General features: G+C 40.6%; 1 protein-coding gene across 8 annotated transcripts in view; it reads left to right on the forward strand.

Annotated features, from left to right (window-relative positions):
* The window catches only part of ablim3 (actin binding LIM protein family, member 3), a 97554-nt gene that overhangs the window by 70936 nt on the left and 3066 nt on the right, over positions 1-23552 (forward strand). The window contains exons 10-22 of one of the 8 annotated variants that reach the window (XM_088344257.1): positions 1150-1314; positions 2309-2338; positions 2422-2548; positions 8934-9029; positions 9305-9355; positions 13957-14103; positions 14181-14251; positions 14454-14619; positions 19640-19669; positions 21949-22004; positions 23206-23272; positions 23352-23362; positions 23445-23525. In XM_088344257.1, the coding sequence (XP_088200383.1) occupies positions 1150-1314; positions 2309-2338; positions 2422-2548; positions 8934-9029; positions 9305-9355; positions 13957-14103; positions 14181-14251; positions 14454-14619; positions 19640-19669; positions 21949-22004; positions 23206-23272; positions 23352-23362; positions 23445-23525 (1098 nt within the window). Of the gene's footprint in view, positions 1-1149; positions 1315-2308; positions 2339-2421; positions 2549-8933; positions 9030-9304; positions 9356-13956; positions 14104-14180; positions 14252-14453; positions 14620-19639; positions 19670-21948; positions 22005-22257; positions 23277-23351; positions 23363-23444; positions 23526-23552 lie in introns of those variants that run through there. The other 7 variants (XM_088344250.1, XM_088344251.1, XM_088344252.1 and 4 more) reach the window with 7 other exon arrangements.

Here is a 23552-nt window from a genome sequence, read left to right on the forward strand (position 1 = left end):
GAATTGAGTTTAATTCACTCAACTCATCACAGCAACATCAAGATCGTTCTAAAACAAGATACCGGGAAAATATAAAGCCGCATAGCTCACCTAAGTTCTCACGTTCAATAATGATACGCAACCATGGTCTTCTTACAACCGTGAGTGTAGTAAATCCAGGAGAGTAAAATATTTAGAAATACAGACTAATGAAACATGTTTCTTTATGGCGTAGTTTAGCAAGCTTGCTATTCAGTCATCTTTTTCGGCCAATTGCAGGGTTTGTTTTGGCCCTCTAGCCTATCCGAGGCTCCAAAAAACTTCAGCCAATAGCAATCGATTTAACTGATGATTGACACATTGGTTAGCCAATGAAACGCCGGTATATAAATCCCAGCATACACCGCGGACTACTCCGCATTCGGAGGAAAATCGAGTCGGCGGCTGTTGCGTAAGTTGCGAGACCTTGCGATTTAATATTGAGCCATATATAAGGCGCATGGTCAGCTTTTGAAAAAAAATTAAGACTTTTAGGTGCGCCTTATAGTGCGGAAAATACGGTATGTACAACATATGTCATCAAAACCTTATTGGCTTGAATGTTACTTGAATCTTGCCAAGGCAAGTCAGACTCCGTTTCGTAGAACTGTTCGACGTGCTTTCTCCCTAAATGTTGGTGGATCACTGAGGTACTTCCATAATACGCAAGTTTTGCAGACTTCGCAAGTAGTCTTTTTATTCTCCTTTTCCAGGCTAAAATGCTAACTAACTTTAGAAAGTTTAGTACGCGTACTTGATGTTGACACCGTCATTTTTGTATGTTACCCCTCGAGACACAGACACTAATGCAGAAGAGCAACTCTCAGCAGAGATTATAATAATGTAAGATGCCTCACTCTGTTGGTAAAACATGTCTGACGGCAATAATTGACAACATATTCCATTATTCATAGTATTACTTATCAGTTTTTGTCGACAATGTTGACTAATTGTTGCAGCCCTACCACACACACAGAAAGCTGCTTTTCCATGCATCTGCTTGGAGTTTTCCATTGCTGCACGTTATTTTTGGTTTTGCTGTTGCTAGTGAAGTTTCAATGTTTCTGGATGTTGTTCATGTGGTTGTTGTGTGTCTGTGTTGGTGGTCCTTTGTGTTTGTCCTCTCTCCAGGCCAGATTGGCGAATGACTTCCTAGATTATAAGGACCTAGCTGCCCTCCCAAAGACCAAGGCCATATATGAAGTCCAGCAGCCAGACCTCATATTCTCCTCATACCAGCCGTACCAGAGATTCCTCTCTGATGACAGAATAGACATGACTTACTGCTATGGGGAGGTACAACTGCGACACACAGCAGGCCCAGTGTGGTTCTGGGTTGGAATTGAAGCAGGAAATTTAAGTTTAAAAAAAAATACACCCCAAAAATGCCTTGGTTGTCTATCCCTTTGAAAATTGCCATTTTAACCACTAAATGGAATACAATTCCGTAATACCTTGCTATAACAAGGTTTACCTTTCACCAACTTGCATTGGTTATTGTGTTCTGCGTTCTCATTGACTAAACGCTCTCCAAGAAAGTATTTAGTTGTGTTTAGTTTAATTGACATCATTCAGTCATTTTTTTTATGATCTACACAAAATAAGTAGCTAAAATTACACTGTAACAAAACATGTAGCGACAGGAGAGTTAGAAGGTTTTATTCATAATGCGTTACAGAGAAAGGTAATTGCATTACAGGAACGCGTCCCCTTTGTAACGCGTTAGTACTGTACTCTTCATTTTGGATAATCATGATTAAGAGCATGGACTAATCTTGGAATGTAATTTTTCCATTAACCACATTTCATAATGCAATGAAACAATTGATTTTGAAATCCTACCTCACGATTTGGTTGCCGTAAAGACGTTATTGGACTTGGTTGAAAAGTGTTCAGTAATTTTTCATCTTTAGTGGGGCTTGTCGATATATGAAGGTCTTCAAGAACGCTTCTTATGGACATCCTAAACAGCTCCATCAACTTAAAACTTTTCTCTAATAGTGAGGGTAACTCTTGTTGGTGTTTTTTCGTTAAACCCCTTCCAAAATGGACTGTTACTTGGTTTTCATACTTCAAGTAGAATTTTAGAAAACATTTTCTTTCTTCGAAGTCAAGTCTGGCTACATCACTCTGTTCACTGGGTTTAGTCAATAAAGAAAGAATAAACAATTGAGTTATCAGCTGCTAAATTGTGTACACATGTTTTTAGATAATTTGTACTTAGTTACTTTGATAAATTGATTGATATTTGTATTTTTCAATGACATGCCTCCCTTCTTTAAATCTACAGTCACTTGGGACACTTTCACCCTATTCTCAGGTAGGCACTGCCCTAAATTGGTCAAACGAAAAGCAAAACTGTGTTTTTATATTGTCGTCTTTTTGCACATTTGCGGTGTCAAGGACTACGAATGTCTGGACATGAAGCAGAGGCGATGCTCCAGTCCGGGTTACAATGACTCGCCCACATTCAGTCGTCAAGGCATGTCGCCCATCATCTCTCGCTCCCCTCAGCACTTTGGCTACCCTGGTGAGTTTTCTAAATGTATATTGAATGTGAATGTGTCAAGTATTTATACAAACAAAACGGCGTACAACTTTTGTTGGACTAGAATCAGATCCTTATTGGCTCCGACATTGTAAAGATCTCATTGCATTTTTCACTCTTCTGCTGACAGTCTTAAGGCGGTAATTTTTGAATGGGCACTTTCATGTTGAATTAGCTGATTTTTCTCCGTAAAGAATCCTCAATGACTTTTTTTGTCCTATTAGGGAGAAAAGGGTTTATGTTTTTCATTTTGAATGTCAGTAGTATGTAATCTTCCTCATGGTTTGTAGCACTCGTTTCGGTTGCACTACACAGTACAGTGATATCAAATGGTTAAATATTAGTGTCCTTTAACCAATGCATTTTAGCAGAAGCTACACAAGGCAGCTACTTTTCTGAACTACCAATTGAGGACCGAAACTGCCAAAATTTTAAATAATTGAAAAAATACATACATATATAAAAGCAAATATGTGTGTCATAGGCTGATAGCATTAGCATTTATCTTACATAACTTTAGCCTCACATTGTAGGACATAATTGTCTGCCATCTTGCTGCTACTGGTACCCAAAAACCTCAAAAAGGATGGGCCAAAAAATGAGCAATAAAATGGTGCGCTCTGGTTACTTTGATTCTTTGTAGTTTCTATTCTTCCTTTTTTGTCATTTTAAGGGAATTGTGTAAAAGTATGTGTTAATATTACAACTATATTTTAGAATAGCTTACTTTTAATATGCTGAACTGATTTTCTCACCAATTCAGATGTAATTTACCTTTTAATTGATTTCTTAGTTGTTTTTGTTTTCTTTTTGGGAGAATGCTAAGTTACAGATCACCTTTTTTTTCTCTTTCAGTTTTGTTTGCCTTTGTTAACTGACTGTACCAAACACATCTTTCCACATCATCTACATTTTCAATATCTGGCAGGATATTAATTAAGTGAAATATTTATTTTCAAGCCCACAATTGATATTGTGTTTAAAACAAAATTATAGATAAAAAAAGTAGTAATATGGTGCCACCTACTGTCTTGAATGCATGCTACAGTTACTCTAATGATCTTTGGAAGAGGCAAATATATTAGAGGTTTTTTTGTGCAAATGATTGACTGGTTAGTACGCTTGTTGAATGTATGCTTTTTAAGTGTTCCTGTTGATTGGTGTAGTGCATGTGTGGTGCCGTTGTATAAGGGTAAAGGTGATAAGTATGAATGTAGCAATTCGAGAGGTATCAGTTTGTTGTCTGTGCCGGGTAAGCTGTATGGAAGAGTCTTGATTAAGAGAGTGAGAGAAAGAACGAATGAGGTGGTGATGGAGGAGCAGAGTGGTTTCAGGAAAGGAAGAGGGTGTGTGGATCAGGTGTTTGCAGTACGACAGGTGTGTGAGAAATATTTTGCAAAAGCTAAGGATGTTTATTTGGCTTTCATGGACTTGGAAAAGGCGTATGACAGAGTTGATGGAGAGGCGTTGTGGCAAGTGATGGTGATGTATGGAGTGGGTGAAAAGTTGTTGGAAGCATTGAAGAGTTTTTATATGAACAGCAGAGCATGTGTAAGAGTAGGGCGTGAGACAAGTTCAGATTCAGATTCAGATTCAGATCTACTTTATTGTCATTCTAGTACACGTGTATACAGAACGAAATGTCGATGCATCTGACCCCCACAGTTTCCTTGAATGTACAGATATAAATAATGTTGTATTGTATTTTGGCTACGTGTAGTATTTTACCATAGTGCCGATAGTGCAAGAAGAGTAGCTAACCAGATGTGCAAAATGGGCAGTCAGGTTAACAAGTCAGGTACACAGTAACATTAACACTGTAACAATAACGCTGTAATTACAATAGTGCAGAGAGCAATGTGCAAGGAGTGGCAAGCTATAAAAAAAACTGCCAGTAGTGCAAAAGTCAGATTAGCAGCCGTTTAGATTTAAGTTAACTATATGTTAGATTGACCATTTAACAGTCTAATGGCCAGGGGGACTAGACTATTGCGGAGCCTGGTGGTCCTGCACCGCACACTGCAGTACCTCTTCCCAGAGGCTAGCAGAGTGAACAGTCCATGATGGTGGTGAGAGGGGTCCCCGGTAATGTTTTTTGCATGGGATAGGCAGTGCTTCTGGCCAATGTCCTGAATGGAGGGAAGTGTAGTCCCGATTATTTTCTCTGCTGTCCTCGTTACCCTCCTCACACTACCCCAGTCGGTAGCGCTGCAGCCTCCACACCACACAGAGATACAGTTGGTCAGGATACTCTCTATGGTGCCCCTGTAGAATGTAATGAGGGAGGGTGGGGGCAGGTGGGCTCTCCTCATCCTCCGCAGGAAGTACAGGCGCTGCTGTGCCCTCTTAACCAGTGATGCAGTGTTTACGGACCAGGTGAGTTTGTTTGTAATGTGCACCCCTAGGAACTTGATACTGCTGACAACCTCCACTGCCTTGTTGTTGATGCAAAGTGGGGCATGGTTGGGCTGGTTTTTCCTAAAGTCGACAATGATCTCTTTAGTTTTGTCGACATTCAGGACCAGGCTGTTGTCCCTGCACCAGCCCACCAACTGCTCCACCTCCTCTCTGTAGGCCAGGTCGTTGTCATCCCTGATGAGGCCCACCACTGTTGTGTCGTCAGCATACTTCACGATGTGGTTTGTGGCGGACCTAGGGACGCAGTCGTGTGTCATCAAGGTGAACAGCAAGGGGCTTAGGACGCAGCCTTGGGGGGAGCCCGTGCTGAGGTAGATGACATCTGAACTGTTCTGACCTATCCGCACTGATTGGGGTCTGTCACAGAGGAAGTCCAGCAGCCAGTTCCGCAGGGGGGTGTTGAAACCCAGGAGTCTCATTTTGTCTACCAGATGTTGTGGGATGATGGTGTTGAATGCTGAACTGAAGTCCAGGAACAGCATCCGCACATGGGTGTTCTTCTCCTCTAGATGTGTCAGGCTCAGGTGAAGCGCAGAGGAGATGGCATCCCTGGTGGAGCGGTTTGTCCTGTAGGCAAACTGAAAGGGGTCGAATGAGGAGGGGAGACTGGAGGTGATGTGCTCTTTAACCAGTCTCTCAAAGCACTTCATTATGATAGGAGTCAGTGCAACGGGCCGGTAATCGTTGAGTGATAAGATCTGGGGTTTCTTTGGCACTGGGATGATGTTGGCAAATTTGAAGCATGATGGTACTTTGGCTTGGTCTAGCGAGGTGTTGAAAATGTCTGTTAGTACACAAGCCAGCTGATCGGCGCACTCCCTAAGTACCCGCCCCGGAATGTTGTCCGGGCCTGGAGCCTTCCTTGTGTTGACCCTTCTCAGGGTCTTCCTCACGTCAGATGAGTCCAGGTGGAGTGCTCTTTCGTCCTGATTTGGAACCGCTTTCGCTGCAGGGGTGCCGTTTTGTGCCTCGAACCTTCCAAAGAATTTGTTGAGGTCATTCAGAAAGTCCATGCTAGTGTTCTGCACTGGGGCGGTGGTTGACTTGTAACTGGTGATGGCCTGAATGCCTTTCCACATATCCCTGGTGTTGGTTGTGCTGAGGAAACGTTCCTGGATTTTTTGACTGTGCGTTCGCTTTGCTAGTCTGATAGCCCGGTTCAGGTTAGCCCTCGCTGATAACAGCGCCTCCTTGTCACCAGATCTAAAGGCAAGGTTCCGTACTTTTAGTTGTTTTCGTATTTCAGCAGTCATCCAGGGCTTCTGATTGGCACGGGTGCATATAGTTTTGTTATTGCTGACGTCTTCTGCGCATTTACTGATGTAGGCTGACACAGAAATGGCGTACTCATCTATATTTATTTTGTTGTTGTAAGTGGCAGCCGATTTAAACATGTCCCAATCAGTGCAATCAAAGCAGTCCTGTAGTGCCTCCATTGCCCCCTCAGACCACACCCTCACCTGCTTCACTGTAGGTTTTTCTCTGGTCAGCAGGGGCTTGTATGCTGGAATTAGCATAATAGAAAGGTGATCTGATGAGCCAAGATGGGGGCGGGGGGCTGCTTTATATGCACCTTTGATGTTTGTGTAGGCCAGGTCTAATGTGTTCCTACCTCTTGTAGCAAAGTTTACATGCTGATGGAAATGCGGGAGAACTGTTTTCATATTGGCCTGGTTAAAGTCCCCCGCCGCAATAAAAATGCACTCGGAGTAAGCATGCTGCAGTTTACTCACAGTTCGGTAGAGAACGTCCATTGCCTCCTTCGTATTAGCGCTGGGGGGCACGTACACGGCAGTAATGATGGTCGCGCTAAACTCCCTCGGTAGGTAGAATGGTCTGCAGATCACCGTCAAAAGTTCAATGTCTCGTGAGCAGTGTTTCGATATTATCTTCGCATTTTTACACCAGTTGTTGTTGGTATAAATGCATAGACCGCCCCCCTTGCTTTTGCCGGTGAGCTCGCCGCTTCTATCAGCGCGGAAAGCAGTTAGCCCCACAATGCTAACAGCGTCATTCCGGATAGATGAGTTTAGCCATGAGTGGTTCCCTGTGTTGACTGGTGTGAGACAGGGGTGTGTGATGTCACCATGGCTGTACTCGCTACAACGGGTCAGGTGTATCGACATTCCGTTCTGTGTACATTGTTACAAAGAATGACAATACAAAGGAAATTATTATTATTATTATTATTATGTGTACATGGATGGTGTGGTGAGAGAGATGAATGCAAGAGTTTTTGGCAGAGTTGTAGACATGATGGACAACAGTGGAATAGTGTGGAAGGTAAGTCAGTTGTTGTTTGCAGATGACACAGCGCTTGTGGCTGATTCTGAGGAAACATTGAGAAGGTTGGTAACGGAGTTTGGAAGAGTATGTGATAGGCATAAGTTATGTGTCAATGTTGGGAAGAGTAAGGTGATGAAGTGTTCACGTGATGGAGTGGGCATGACGTTAGAAACAGGTTACATGGACAGGTGCTGGAAGAAGTTGAAAGCTTTAGGTACTTGGGTTGTGATGTGGCTGCAGTTGGTGGAATGGAGTGTGAGGTATTGCACAGAGTGAACCAAGGAAGCAAGGTTTTGGGTGCTCTGAGGAGAGTGATGAACAACAAGAGTATGAATATGGATGTTAAGAGGGGACTGTATGAGAGTGTGATTGTGCCGACTGTGTTGTATGGTGCAGAGACTTGGAGCCTGAATGCAGATTTAAGAAGGAAATTGAATGTTTTTGAGATGAAGTGTTTGAGGACTATGTTAGGAGTGACAAGATTGGATAGACTGAGAAATGAAATTGTGACAGACAGAACTGGAGTATTCGTGGAACTGAGCGAGCGTGTTAATAAGAGAGTACTCGGTTGGTTTAGACACATGGAGAGGATGGATGAGGAGCGAATGTTGAAGAGGATCTACAGAGCAGAAGTCAATGGAAGGAGACCAAGAGGAAGGCCGCGATTGACGTGGATGGATGGTGTTATGAGTGCACTGCAGGAAAGAGGTCTAAATATAATGGAAGCTAGAGCTCTTGTTGGTGATAGAAAGGAGTAGAGAGGTGTTGTGAAAGGATAGTGGGATTGTGGACGCGTTCTTAAGGATGGGCTGGGCACCCGTATGAAGCGGCAGGGGTAAACCAGTGAAAGCTGTCGGGCCCTGCTGTTGAACAAAATAGTGTGTTGTGTCACCCCGACCCGAGTGACATGGCCGCTTTCTGGTGTCCCATTTCATCTGGAGGGACGAAAGCATGACCAACTTGGGTTATTTTCTTTGTTATTGTCTTGCTGTCGGTCACCCCTCTTGAGGGATATGACCAAGGTAGATAGATAGATAGATAGATAGATAGATAGATAGATAGATAGATAGATAGATAGATAGATAGATAGATAGATAGATAGATAGATAGATAGATAGATAGATAGATAGATAGATAGATAGATGGATGGATGGATGGATGGATGGATGGATGGATGGATGGATGGATGGATGGATGGATGGATGGATGGATGGATGGATGGATGGATGGATGGATAGATAGATAGATAGATAGATAGATAGATAGATAGATAGATAGATAGATAGATAGATAGATAGATAGATAGATAGATAGAACATCAGATAAAGCATCACGGATTACTAGTGTGCCTTAGCACGCTCGTTGAAAAAAACTGCTATAGTAAACTTGGTTGATATAATATAATTCTACAAACGACTTTAGGAGTGCTAAATGGGATTTGGTCTATCATTTGGGACCCACATATTATTATGCCCATAAATAGTGAGCGACTAGTTTTTTTTTTCCGTTTATCTCTTGACAAATAGGTAGTCCGTTCAAAATAATTCTACATCAAACAGGATTTAATGAATGTATCTGTTTGTCTGTTGTATGTGAAACAGAAAAATGCATGACACCATTTTAGGAGGAATACAATATACTTGGTGCTTTGTTGTGAATGTAGGAAGTGAGAGTGGTAGGAGCTCCCCATACTATGGCCAAGAGGGACATTCCAACACATCGACTCTCATCCAGCCCCCCAAACATTTTCATGTACCAGGTAGGACTTGTTTTGATCTTAAAATCCACAATTCTGAAAAACGACAAGAAGAGTTTCTTCAACAGGACGATATGTGTGTCTTGTTCGTCTCCAAAACACAATTCCTTTTGGCCGAACCCGTCTCTCGGACGGCATACTTAACTTTATTTGACCTTACTTCAACATCTCTGTCTTATTGTCCCCATCCTTTTGTTCCAATAGCAACTCGCAAACTCTAGCTTTACCTCTTTTATGTCAACGGGTTTCAATTTCCCATCTCCTCTTTCTCTCCTCAGCCTCAGGGGAGCCCAACATCTACCGGAAGCCTCCCATCTATAAGCGAACGGGTAGAGTGCAGTTAGCCTGCCCCGCCTTAGCTTGCCTTTCCTGCTGTCGGTGTAGTCGTGCTGTGCTTTGACAACTATCTCATTAGCCGTCTTTTGATGTCGTTCAACTGTCCCTTAGGACAATCTATAGATCAGTATTGACGTTTTAATTGTTGCTAGTGCGACTGGAGCCTTCAAAGCAAATGCTAACAGCACTTGACTTGCCACAGTCATTTGCGGCAAGAAGTCAGCTTTGCTCGGCATGTTTGGTAGACACATATTTGCATGTTTTGAATGTGGATATGACAAAGTGTATGACAAACAAAAAGGAAAGATCTTATGATAACATTTCTTAGAGTGGTTAAAACTAGCCAGAGAAAATCAGCTAATAGCTGCTTAAGAGATATAGCTGTTAACTATATTGTTTCTTAAGGGCCCGGTCACACAGCCGTTTGCGTCTGTATCGCGGGTAAAATTTTGCGGGGTTTTTTTTGCCCGTGGTTGCCCGCGATTGAAAATGCACAAAATTCCCAACCCGCTGTTCATTGGTGGTATGCCCGCAAAACAGACGCCGGCGACTGTTCCGCTTCCTCATCGCGTCATTTCCGCGTCATTTTCTCGTGTCGACCACGGGTATAAAAGCTGCCGAGCCGGCGTTATGCCGAGAAATGCATCCTTGCCGAGATTTGCATCCCCTCACTACTACAACCACTTTTACCTCGTTTTATCTAACTTTTATGTCACTTTTAGGGAATTTAATGGCGAACATATAACCAAAACCACTTCGTCTTGCATTTATTGGGAATGTAATACAACTTCAAACATTCCGTCTTTGTATTTGTTGTGAATGTAATCGAACGGTAATGCACGCCGTATACAAATCACTTTTGAGCAGGTAACATGTTTATTTTGCCTTTTTCTATTCAAATCGCTCGTATTGAAACTGTTATGCACTCTACCATAAAGCTTATTTCTGCATAATAAGCTTTACGGTAGAGTGCATAACAGTTCTCAAAAGTGATTTATATACGGTGTGCATTACCGTTCGATTACGTTCACAACAAAAACAAAGACGGAATGGTTTAAAGTTGTATTACATTCCCAACAAATGCAAGACGAAGTGGATTTTGTTATATGTTCGCCATTACATTCCCTAAAAGTGATATAAAAGTGAGATAAAACGAGGTAAAAGTGGTTGTAGTAACGAGGGGATGCAAATCTCGGCAGGGATGCATTTCTCGGCATAACACCGGGCTGTAGAAATCATAACCGCTCAAGACACAGTCCCGTGAAGATCAAGATTTCAAGCTATGGCACCGAAGAAGCCAATATGTTATTATTGTAATAGTTTTTCATTTTTATTTTATTATCTTGGTATGAAATGAAAAGAAATGTCAAGAAATAAAAATGGATTAAGACGAGGTCACTACGGTGACGGGGATCCATGTTCACCCCTTGACGTCTCGAGCACAACTGACGTGTGCTCGGCAAATCGCGCTGTATATACGCGGAGAAAGGTGTCACACGCGTAACACGCTAATTTCACGTAATAACACCGCGATACAGGCGCAGAACATGCTATGACCGTGCTCCACCCACGATTACCCGCTGAAATTTCGCGTCCTACCCACGTGTAACCACGCCCTGGCCGCGGCCATAGCACGTCGTTCCGCGTAATTTCCGCGTCATTACCTCGTTTGTACCACGTGTGCTGCCCGCAGTTAACACGTGGTCTAAAGTTTTGAGCAGCGCAAAACTTTTTCGCGCTGCCAACCGCGTGTGAATTTCCGACCGCGTGTAAAGCACTGCTGTATCTCGTCTGTATGGCGATCTCAAAGCGTCCAATAGCGTCCGCTTCACAGGCAGAAATTTCTGGCCGTGATTCAGCCTCGATACAGACGCAAACGGCTGTGTGACCGGGCCCTAACAGAAGCTTCTCCTGCTATTTTTTTCAACTAAAAATGTTCTTCACTAGAAGTAGTCTCTTGCACAATTATTTTAGCAAGTGCTCTTTGCTTTACTTCTGTTTTTGAGCATGTTGTTTTTACTTGGTGAATTGTGCCAACCTGTTTAGCAAACACATTTGTCAAGGAAAATGATTGCAATAACATCACAGGCTGTAATCTACAGTAAACAAATGTTTTTCAGCCTGCAATGTTGTACATTACTTACCTCTGTTGATATTTTTAACGAGGTAGTCCAAGAAAGTGAAAAGCATTTTTGATTGAATGTATATTAAAGAAAACACTGTAGCCTAATTCATTTAAAAATGAATGGCTCGGGTGTGAAAATCCAAGTACAGCAACATTATTAGCCGACATTGACGATAATGTAAACAATGCTTATAATTCAAAACTGCGGACAACAGTGAGGCATTGTAAGCAAAATAACAAACTAAAAGATTTATTTCAGGTATGTGATCTCCTTTGCAAGAATTACAATTGAACTTTATCAGAGACCTTATCCTAAAAAATTACATGGCTTTAGATTACAGCTCTGTTGTGTGCTATTTTGTTTTGTTTGCTGTCAGTCACCTGTCTGTCACGTATAGTCTACAGAAATGTTTTGGGGCGTTATTCATTATGGGTCTGATCAAATATCACATACAGAGGCTGCAGTAACATTTCCCCTTCCTTTGTATTCCTTTTTTTTCTTGCATCCAATCACGTTTTATTTCCACATCCTGCTCCATTTAACCCGGCGACCGTGCCACTGTAAGTAGTCTCCCTCCTACTTGCCGTTTTACTCAGTCAGCCCGTTATTCGTGTCTGTGTTTCTATTCTTGTTTTGGGAACTCCATGTCAGCATTGTTCATCATTCACAACTTTGCTGTGAACATTGTGTACTTGTATATGTAATGTGAGGCAAGTGGAAAGTGTGTGCGTCCCTGTCTATGACCATTTTTTTTCGCTGGTGTCGTGCATTGTGCAGATTGGAATTCAATGCGCTGCGGACGAGGGTCAACATGGTTAATGGTTAACAGAGCGAGCAAGGATCCATCTGACATTACACTGCATGTCAAACCCATTGACTTCCATTGACTGTGCTTTTTGTTCCGTGTAGCATCATTGTAATAGCCTCACATTCATGAAATGCCCACCGCCTCAGGCTGGGCCATCACAGCATCCGGGTTAAAAGCGATATATCTATTTTTGTCTATAGCCATATTAAAACAAAAGCATGAAGATAAGTGAATAGGGTCTCAAGAAGGAATCCGCCCGACTTAACACATTTTTGATGTTCATTTACTGTTTCCTTTCAAGTACACTCCAAATAATGCGGTAGGCTAGATTGTAGGGCGCCTGCTCCAAGACTGGGAGGTCGCTGGTTCAAGCCTCGGCCGAGTCATACCTAGACTTACAACATTGGTACTCATTGCCTCCCTGCTTGGCGCTCGGCATTAAGGGTCACAGCAGTTGGGTCTAAAAACCCGGCGCTGATCGAAGGCGACGCGTCACGTCAAGAGGTTCGCGTGTCAAATGGTTTCTTGTATAGATCATGTTTATGGTTTATACTGGCTGAATAAATACAATAACTTGGTATGTCACATTGACTGGTACACTCCGAATAGTTATCTTAAAAAACAGTTGTGAAGTAAGTAAAATAATCATCTTTCCATGTACAATTTTCTTTTCCACTGTGTTAAGTTTATAGTTTAATAGACACTTAAGAAAGAAAAGACAACAATAAATGTAGACATGCAAGGAGACCCGGAGAGGACTGTACCAAAACCCTCAATTTTCAAAAATTCCAAAATAAAAATTCCAAAGGTTCTTGCCTTACCCCCTGCTATTTTATTAAATCTGCTAGGTTACAAAAAAGCAGATCAAGTCTAAAGGTTGTGGTTATTAAAGAGCTAAATAAACAGTGAGCAATAAGAGTAAAATCAACAACTTTGCCATCTTCTTTAATATGTAAACTAATAATATATATTTTTAAAAATTCTCTAAAAACGATTTTCAAAATAAACTGTAAAATAAGAAAATAATTGAGAACTTTTACCTGCCAAAACAGATCCCAAGAATTATTTTTATGAAGAGTTATAATTTTATTTTTCATTTTAGTAGAACAAATCTTTAAAATTATTTTATTATTATTAAATAATTATAATTATTTTATTTTACTAAGAACTTGGTTCGAAAAATTAGAGCGCTAATATATTTGCTAAACATTAAGGAAAACATATCTGCTGGTGGAACAGAATTGTAATTATTTCAATTGTTCTTTGTTTAATTCTTCTTTTTTTTCTTTGTTTTTAGTTTTTATAGTTTGCTCTTAATTTACCTGTATTATCCACTTATTATTACTTACATAAAAGTTTACGTATTTTATTAGTATTGTAAATTTGGCAAGCTGTTTTCCGTACGTGTTCATCTTAAACCGCATCGTTATTGGCGCACAGGTAGGAAGCGGCTGAGTGACTGTTAAAACAATACGAATGCAAAAACAATGACCGATAAAATTCCGCAAAGCAGCGGAACCGCTAAAAGTAAACCGCGATACTGCAAGGGGTTACTAATTCCAAGTGACAGACAGGAATGTCTAGTATGATTGGTCTAGAATCTGTTTGTCATTTTTGAGTCTGTTTTCTCCTTCTCTATTAAAATCCTTGACTTCCATAGGTAATCCTTTGACCACAGCGACCAAAAGTCGGACTAGCGAGGACATCCTGAGATCTTCCCGTCTTTCAGCCTACTCACCTGAGCCATACAGCCAGTCCGAGTGCGACTACTACCAATATGGCGGCTCCACCCGGGGTTATAATTCCTGTGCGACCGAATGCTCCCGCGTACCTTCATCTCTCATACGGGAATTTTATCTGTCTTTTATCTGTTTTTTTTCTCAGCCAATCGGCTACCAAGGCGACGGTTCTCGACAGGGGGAGATGAAGAGAGTTGGAGTCACAATCTTCAAAGAGTAAGAGCCTCATTATGCTCTCCCCCCACTTTACTTCAACATAGTGTCAGAAAAAACATCAATAATGTATATTGTAATTTGATGTGTAGTACCTAAACCAACCTCCTTGTTTGTCGCGCTCACTTTCCTTGTGCGCTGTACATCCAACTCTCTTTAATGATTCATTGTCTCTTTTTGGCGGGGGGTTGTCCCATCATTTCAGATTGGGAGTGGCATTGGGAGAATGATCCTAAAAGAGGAGATGAAAGCCAGATCTGGTTCCTATGACAACGATCCTTGGGGCAGTGCAAGGAATTCTCGAAGTGGGAGCAAGGAAACCCTCAACACTGCAGGCTACAGTGCCACGACATACAACACTATAAATGGATGTAAGAAACCTCTCAGCTCCATCTCTTACACCAATTTCACAATATCTTAAAGCAGTGTTCGGCAACCACCAGGCCACAGACCAATACTCTGGTCAGCACAGAATGAAATATAAGCGGCCTTATTTTTTGCTTATACTATATTTCTTCAGGTATACGCACATTTTTTTTACCCCCAAAAATCTGAAAGTTTGGTTGCGCGTTTTATACTAGGTTCTATTGTAGTATAAAACCATATTTGAACAGGGATTAAACAGTCGACATATATCACTGACCACATTGCTCAGCATTGGATGCAATGGGAATCAAACTCGGATCGCGGTGGTGAGAGCCCCAATTCCTTACCACGAGGCTACTAAGAATGCAGGCTACATTGGAAAAGGCATTCAATTTAAAATCGGCTTTACACTATTATTACTCACGGTACCACGTGGTTGTTTTTGTTTAGCTGTTTGTTTTGTTCATTCTTTGTTGTGTTTTAAAAATTAAGTTACCAAAAATGTCACAACATTCCGCAAACAAAGATCTCGACGTCTCATCTCATTAGCTGCACCGCTTATCCTCAGTAGGGTCGCGGGGGTGCTGGAGCCCATCCCAGCAATCATCGGGCAGTGGGCAGGGGACACCCTGAACTGGTTGCCAGCCAATCGCAGGACAGACGGGGACAGATAACTCACTCGCTCAGTCACACCTAGGGACAATTTGGACCGGCCAATTCACCTGAGATGCATGTCTTTGGAATGTGGGAGGAAACCGGAGTGCCCGGAGGAATCCCACGCAAGCACGGGGAGAACATACAAACTCTGCACAGTAAGGTAATAGGATTGCGTAATATAAACAAGTGGGTGGGATTTGGGGGCATCGTGAGAAGCGCATGCGCCAACTAGTACGAGCTGATGCTGGCAATGAGCCGTCTGAGCGGTCTCCAGTGGTAGCCTCTTGGACTGCTCGTAAATTATAATTCCCTCATACGCAGGGCAAGATCTTTGTTTTAATCAGAACTGGGAAATCAAAATCTTTGTATTTAGAGGTGCTCGTATAAAGACATAGCACTGTAATCGATCTCTTATAGGCAACCCATGCTTATCCAGTTGTTGATGAATGCCAGATGTGCCGTTTCCCCAGCAGTATCATTCTGCACGCATCATGTCGAAACTGTTAGTTTAGCTCCTGACATTCACACCAACTCGTCTTCATCCACTTCCCATTTTGTCAAGGACTTCTTTTCATCTCTGCTGCGTAGCTCCAGCTGACGTTTCGTCCTCTTTTTTTTAGTCCTCTTCTCTAATTCATGGTTCTATGGACGTATGCATCCATCAGGGTTGGGGAGTAATGGAATACATGTAACGGCGCTATGTAATCTAAATACAAAAAAAATGTGATTGTATTCCGTTACAGTTACAGAAAAAAAAGATGTTATCAAATTACTGGTACATTTAGTGAAAATAAAGATTTCTTTGCAGGATTACAATTATATTTAAAACTATTTTTCGTATACATAAAGCACCAATAGATGAATTGTGTCATAATTTTAATCACAGACACAAAAGAGACAGAGAGAGATTAGGTTCACACACTTGGAGGAGCAAAGTGCTCCGCAGATTGTACAGACTGGAACCTTACCCACCAATGCATGCTTAACAGAATGTGTTGCAGGTAAAATCCTTTTTTTTGGTCTTTAGTCTATCTCTCCATCAATGTGGCACTCATATTGATTAATCGGCGTGAGCAGTTTCATGAGGCTACTAATTTGTACGTACTGGGCACCAGGCAGTGAAGTTGCTCGCTAGTGATGCGTACAGGGAAATATAGTAAATTTGAAAGATTATCCACTGTTTGATCACCAAATTTATATGTTGTGAGAATAATTAACTTAGCCTAGTAAAGCTGAATAATTTCCAGGGGTTGGTCATTCTCTCTTAAACAAGTAAAAGGTTTGTTGGAAATTTAGAAAGTAAACAATAATTGTGTTTAAAATAATTCTTAATGTCTTCCTAATGTAAACTAAAACCAAGCATATCTTGTCTGCCATGTGAAAGGGAAATTTTACCTTTGTCTATTAAACTGTACTACGTGGTTAAAATGTGTGCACTTTTTGTAAGACTAAGAGCAATTACCTAACCTGGATTTTCTCCAATCATTTTTAAAGATTACATAGTTCACTTATGTTAAACACAATTTTGTCCATCCATCCATTATCTGCACCGCTTATCCTCTTTAGGGTTAACGGGGGCGCTGGAGCCCATCCCATTAGTGGGCAGGGGACACCCAGAACTGGTTGCCAGCCTGTCGCTGGGCACACAGAGACAGACAACTCACTTGCTCATTCACACCTAAGGACAATTTAGACCGGCCAATCAACCTGACATGCATGTTTTTGGAATGTGGGAGGAAACCGAAGTGCCCGGAGGAAACCCACGCAAGCACGGGGAGAACATGCAAACTCCACACAGGAGGTTCGATCTGATGACCTCAGAACTGTGCCGCTCACGCGCTAACCACTGCCCCACCGTGATGCCCCAACAATTTAGTGATTGTATTTATATCACTTTTGTCTTTTATTAGCATATTTACTATTGGAGTAATCCAAAAGTAATCGAAAGTAACTCAATTACATTACTTCAGTATTATAGTATTCGGATTATTATGTTAGTTATTCAATTTTTCAACAGGTAACTATTAACTGTATCGGATCACATTTTCAAAGTAACCCTCCCAACCCTGGCATCCATCCATGTGTGTATGAAACTCAAGTCATTTTCCTGCGCACAGCTGGTGTCCCACATAATGTTTTATTTATGAGCAGTAAGATCTCTCATTAAAGCTCTTTCTCAAACAGGATGGGGACAAAAGTGAACAGAACACTGTTGGTTTTTGCTCCAAGACATCAAAGACATGAGTACCAAATTGAGAACATTCAAATACCTGATAACTGCCCTCACAATACATGTTTATTTCTTATAGTGATGCTCCATAAAAAGTCTTCTACCGTTAAAGAGACAATATGTAATAGGGCTGCAATAATTTTGATTAATCAACCAATCAGATTTTTTTTAAAGCACATTTTTCGCCTTTATTCAAATATTGAAGTTTTGGACGGATAGAAAAAAGTGCACAAAACAACAGAATATTCTGTTATATAAAATAATAAAAAATAAAAACAACTGGCAGATAAATAAAAAATCCAAAATACATACAGATGTATGCTATGCAACCTGCAAATAAGCAAGATACTCTTTTTTCCAGAGGTTGTATTACATTTAGACTTATAAGAAAATAAATCAAATTGTATATGTAGCAAATTGTAAAAAATGTAAACCCACTGTTCAAAACATTTTTGGGGTTACATATTAGAATGTGATAAAGATATTCTATGTGCAAATTATATATAATATGATTAAGAATCTGCCCATTGTGTTGAGATAAACATGTCATTATTATCATCGTATGTTATTAATTTATTTTTAGATTATTTTTCTCTGTATTTCTGCAGCACTTTCTGTTCCCTTGAAAACTGTGAATGTTTCAAGCCAATTTTGTTTGTCATAATGCAATATTAAAAAAAAATAATTAAAAAAATGTAAGATTATTTTATAAAGAACGGTCACAAGTCGTCTTCTGCAGGACCTAAGTGATAGTACAACCCACAGTTGTGCAGTTATTTGCATTGATGTAACGTGCTTAGTGGCTCATAAATCAAGGAACACAATTATGAGGTAATTAGTTGCCAACGCCTTTAATAATTTCAACAAATTTTAGCAATTTGTTTTTGCCCCCCCTAGTGTATTATTTCGATCCTTCTAGAGGTAAAAAAATGTATGTTTAAAGGAAAAACCATATTGATTTAAAGAATAAGAAAAAATATATGAACTATCATATACAGTAATTCCTTGTTTTTGGCGAGGTCGGGTTGCAAAAAAATCGTGCGATATTAGAAACATCATTATTTATTCATTAGATATCAGTAACAAATTATTTATAAGACTGTAACAAAATAAAAACTATAAATCGACAAATAAAAACACAGAATTGCAGACAAATAAATGGTCATTATTGTCATTATACAGCAGTACAACGAAATTGGAGGGTTTTTCTCTTTCAGTCTAAGAAAGCGATGTAGAAAGCGGACGGCTCGCTGCTCGTTAGCATCGGGGATCCACGGGTTGAGTCAGGTCTCCGTGATAATTAAAATGCAAGTATCAAGAATGTAGCGGTTTCCCAAAGGTTGTCGCTCCCGGTCATCCGTTTCATGGGTAACGGATCTGACGTCAGTGAGATACAGTCTTAGCAGGGGTCGCTTAAGGTACCGTAGCCTAGCCGTAACAGTAGCCCGGACCTGCAACCTTGCTATTGCTTTCATTCCCGACGCCGCCTCAGACTCCTCACGGACCTGATAACAATCCATGAAGCAACTGGTGGTGATCAGCATTTCTTTGCGCTTTTCTTTTTAATGTAACGGGCCGCTGAAATACTGGCTTTTTGCTTTTGTGGAAACATTGACTTGAGCAGCCGTCCTCTTGTTTAACTGACAGCATACCCTAGCCTATCACAGTCGCATACACAGTCACGCCCAACCAACCCATACAAAGCCCTCCCCAACCTGACCCGTGATAGCATTTGTTGTCTACTGTCTGTGGCCGAACACAATGCATAATATGTTATAATGAATGTCAAGATAGACTATTCAAAATCTGCAGTGTCCAAACCGCGAAAAGTAAACCTCAAGGGATTACTCTACAGTGCACACACAACAAAACTGGAAGGGTGAAAAATTACCATTTATTTTGCATATAATGAACCTCATCTAAAGGGAGCTGACAGAATTTAAAGTAAAATGGTGTGTTTTGATCACTTTGTAGCTCCGCAATTTCTATTCTTTTAATCACTTGTTTTTGGTTGTATTACACCATACAGCAACATTTATTTGTAGAATAACATACGCTGGCGCTTCAATAAACCGTTAACATAAAGAAGTGTTCCAGTTTTTTTATTTTCCTGATCTTTTCATGTTTGTCTTTCACAGCTCCCCGATCCCAATACAGCACTGACAGTGGTGAGTAGATTTTTTTAAGTAATCAGCACGTTTTTCAATCATTTAATTAGCAAATAGTTTTATGTAAATGCGTAAATTGGCCTTGACATGTGAGGATGGTAATTCCCAAATACTGTGTGCAAGTACTACAACACTCCCGTTTAAATTGTGTTTGTTGTGAGCGCCCTCTTGCGGCATAACTTGTTTACTGTTGTGATTGAATTTTTTGGTCTCATTTGTCATTGATAAAAACCAACGACATTAGACATGGCACTTCAGGATAAACACGTAATAAAGATTTAAAAGAGAAAAATTTAATAATTTTAGAAAGAATAGACAAAAATATTTAACAGGTAATGCTTTGAAACCAGTTGTACTGTAAGTGCATTGTAACAATAGTGCAGTGAAAAATAGTGCAATTACATTTAGCAGCATCAAAATTCCCAAATAATTTCAAGAGTAAGATACAAATACTTTGCTGCAAATAGGCAAGATATATAATGTTCACTGTCTTGTGCCCTTGTTGAGGGTGGTGATGGGCCTGGGGAAGAAACTGTCTCTGAGCCTCTCAGGGACTTGTAGCGCCTACCGTAAGACAATAAGTCAAAGGGGTGGAGGCCGTGGTGAGAGAAGTATTTTATAAAATATTGTCTCTTCTTCGGTATTGCATGCAGGCAATGTCCTCCATTCGTTTCTACCCAAGGTATAAAAAGCAATGAAAAGGAAAACATTTTTAAGAAGTTTTATTTTTTGTCACTCACTTTACAGCATGGTTTAGTTGTTGGCTATTGCATGTTGAACATAAAATGCCAGTAAATGTTAGGGAGTGGAGAAAGTGGGGGGAAAATTCCAGGACTCCTCCAGGTATAATCATCCGAGATATACTGTACATTGGAATTAAGATCAAAAATCAATCTGCACTAATCCTAACCATAGCCCTTTATAACAGGAGTAGGGAACCTATAGCTTGCTAGCCATAAATGGCTCTTTTTATGAGTACATATGGCTCAGAGATAAAACTATTCCTATGCAAATTTCATCCATAGCGTTTCAATTCTGAAAAGTACCGACTGAGTCTAGTTCGCGCATAGCTGGCGCAGCACTAAAGGTGCAAAAGGTTTTGTCCAGTCTGTAAAAAGCATACTTTCCACTATATGGTAAATGGTTTACATTTATCTGGCACTTTTCTAGTCACTGAAGACCTCTAAAAGCTCTTTTCAATGTGGTTCGCACCTACGCATTCACACACATTCACACACCGTTAGCAGGGTCTGCCATACAAGGCTCCTATTAATTAGAGGCTTCAACATTTAAGGGGCCACAGTTTACAAGGTGTCACTCCAACAGACAATGTTGGCTGTATGTCGTCCTTTATATTGAGACTCATTGAACAATTGGGGTTTATTGTTGAGACACTTTATGATGAAAACCCAGAGAAAAATGGGAAGAAGCCAGAAATGCAAGCCAAGCAATTTGATGGGGTGAGCGGTAGAGGTGGCCGTAGCTATGCATACAGAGCACTTCCTTCTGCCCAGTGCTGTCTACACTGAAGGTAAATACGACAGTATCCTAGCCTGCAGTATTCTGTGACATTTTTACAAAAGAACTCTGCTTGCACATTATTTTGTAACCATCATTAATGAAAAAATGAAGGTCAAAATGAGTCTGAACAATCTTAAGGATCTTAAGGAAGTTTAAAGTGGTATATTTATTGATATCGGGCACAGGCTCTGACATTATTCTTATTTCATACATTTTATCAAATCATCCAATGTCACACAATGAAATAAAATGTGAAGACAATGTAGATGTTGTCTGGAGAGTGTTTTTTGAGGTTATGCTGAATTTTGTCTTAGATTATATGGTATGGCTCTCTCTCAAAAAAATGTTTCATAATATTTTGCTGTTTTAGCTCTTTGGGTGAAAAAAGTTCCCGGCCCCTGCTTTATAAGGTAGTGCTTGGAGACAGGCCTAAGTTATAATAGTACTCCAATGAAAAATAGTGCATAACATTTAGCAGCTTGTTTAGGGTGGTGATGGCTCTGGAAAATAAACCGACTCTGAGTCTGTTAGTAATTGTTCTCAGAGACCTCTAGCACCTACCAGAAGACAACAGGTCAAAGAGGTGGTGGCCGGGGTAAGAACAAGCCTTAACAATGTTGCTGGTTGTACTGCAGTATTTTTTGAGAGCTGGCAATCTCCTCCTTTTAACCGAGTTATGCAGATTTTGTTATGTCAAATATGATAATAATTACACCCCTAACGCTAATTCTTGTGAATTTGAATTTTTTTAATTTCAGATTATGCCTGCAAGTCTACCTCACTCCCAGGTTATGGGCGCAACGGCATACAACGGGTGAGATGTCAGTCAGTCAAAGAAAGCATTTTTCTAATAAGATGCAACATTTGTACTTGTGTACCGGTGGCATGCAGTCAGGGGAGGCAGGTGTGGCTTTTCCTCATCTGTCATTGATGAAATAGAACATTTTGAATATATTAAATGGTTGTATTATTCAGTCTTAAAGCTCTTTCTCATTGACTTCATAACTTTTTTATTTTCTTTTTTACATTATGTTATGATTTTTATTGTGTACTGTGTTCTTCTGCAGCAGACAACACAGCAAATCCTGTCATGGGTACAGGTGGCTGAGTGCTCTGCGTGTGAGTGTGTGTGTGTTTGTGTGTGTGTGTGTGTGTGTGTGTGTGTGTGTGTGTGTGTGTGTGTGTGTGCGTGCGTGCGTGCGTGCGTGCGTGCGTGCGTGCGTGCGTTGGGTGGGTGTGACTGTGTCCTGACTGATAGGCTGGTGTATGCTGTCAGTCAAACAACGGAACGGGTGCACAAGTCTATATGTCCACCAAAACAAACTGCAAAGCACGGCTAGTATATTAGTGCCTCATTACATTGAAAAGAAATAAATCAATTGAATCGGAATCAGAGGAAAGTCAGAAGAGTGCAAAGAAATGCTAAACAACACCAGGTGCGTTGTGGATTATTATTGGGTTCAAGAAGAGACTGAGGCGGCATCAGAAGAGCAAGCAAAAGCGGTTCTGCAGGTCCGGCCAACTCGGAGTAGGGTACAGGATAACTCACTAGCCACCCCTGCCAAGCCTGGATCTCACCAACGTCAGATTCTTTACCTATAAAATGGATGACCTGGGGCTACAACTCTTGGAAAACTGCTACATTCATGCTCACCCTTGTATTTTAATAATCACGGAGAACTAGCTTAACTCAATAGAATTGAGTTAATACAATTGAGTCAATACAATTGAGAATTGTAATACATGGTATTACCTATCCATCGATGCTTTTTTTTTCAAAAGGAGCATCGCATACACTTCATTTTTATTTTAAAGTAAGACAATGAAAATATCTGTTTCTATGCTACAGTTATAACATATTGCTTTCCTGCTCTACCAATAAATTGATGAATAAGACGTAGGTTCATTTATTATGTACATGTGACTGCTTCACCGGACACAAACCTCACTGCAGGTTACTGTTGTGTACCTTGAACAAGTATTTGCACTTCTGAATTTTCTCACATTTTCTGCAGCCTCAAAGTGCTGACTGCTACCAGTACCAGTATGACAGCAACAATGAAGTCAATTGGGGAGGCAGAGGTAAATGCAAATCCATGTTAAGTATGCTCTTATTTTCGGTTTGAAAAGCTGATTTAATCATATTTTGTTTTAATTACAGCGGAATACAAGGTGAGCATTTTACACTTCATTATGTTTTCAAAATTGTGCGAGAAATATATTACATTTGAAGTCCATTTGAATTTGGTTTCAGATTTACCCTTATGAAGCACTTCTTGTCACCACTAGAGGGAGGAACAGGCTCCCCAAAGATGTTGAGAGATCCAGACTAGAGGTATGTTTCCCATAATTGTGGCAAGCA

This window comes from Urocampus carinirostris, chromosome 9 (genome assembly GCF_059441175.1).
Source record: "Urocampus carinirostris isolate Australia breed hairy pipefish chromosome 9, RoL_Ucar_1.0, whole genome shotgun sequence".
NCBI classification, from domain to species: domain Eukaryota; kingdom Metazoa; phylum Chordata; class Actinopteri; order Syngnathiformes; family Syngnathidae; genus Urocampus; species Urocampus carinirostris.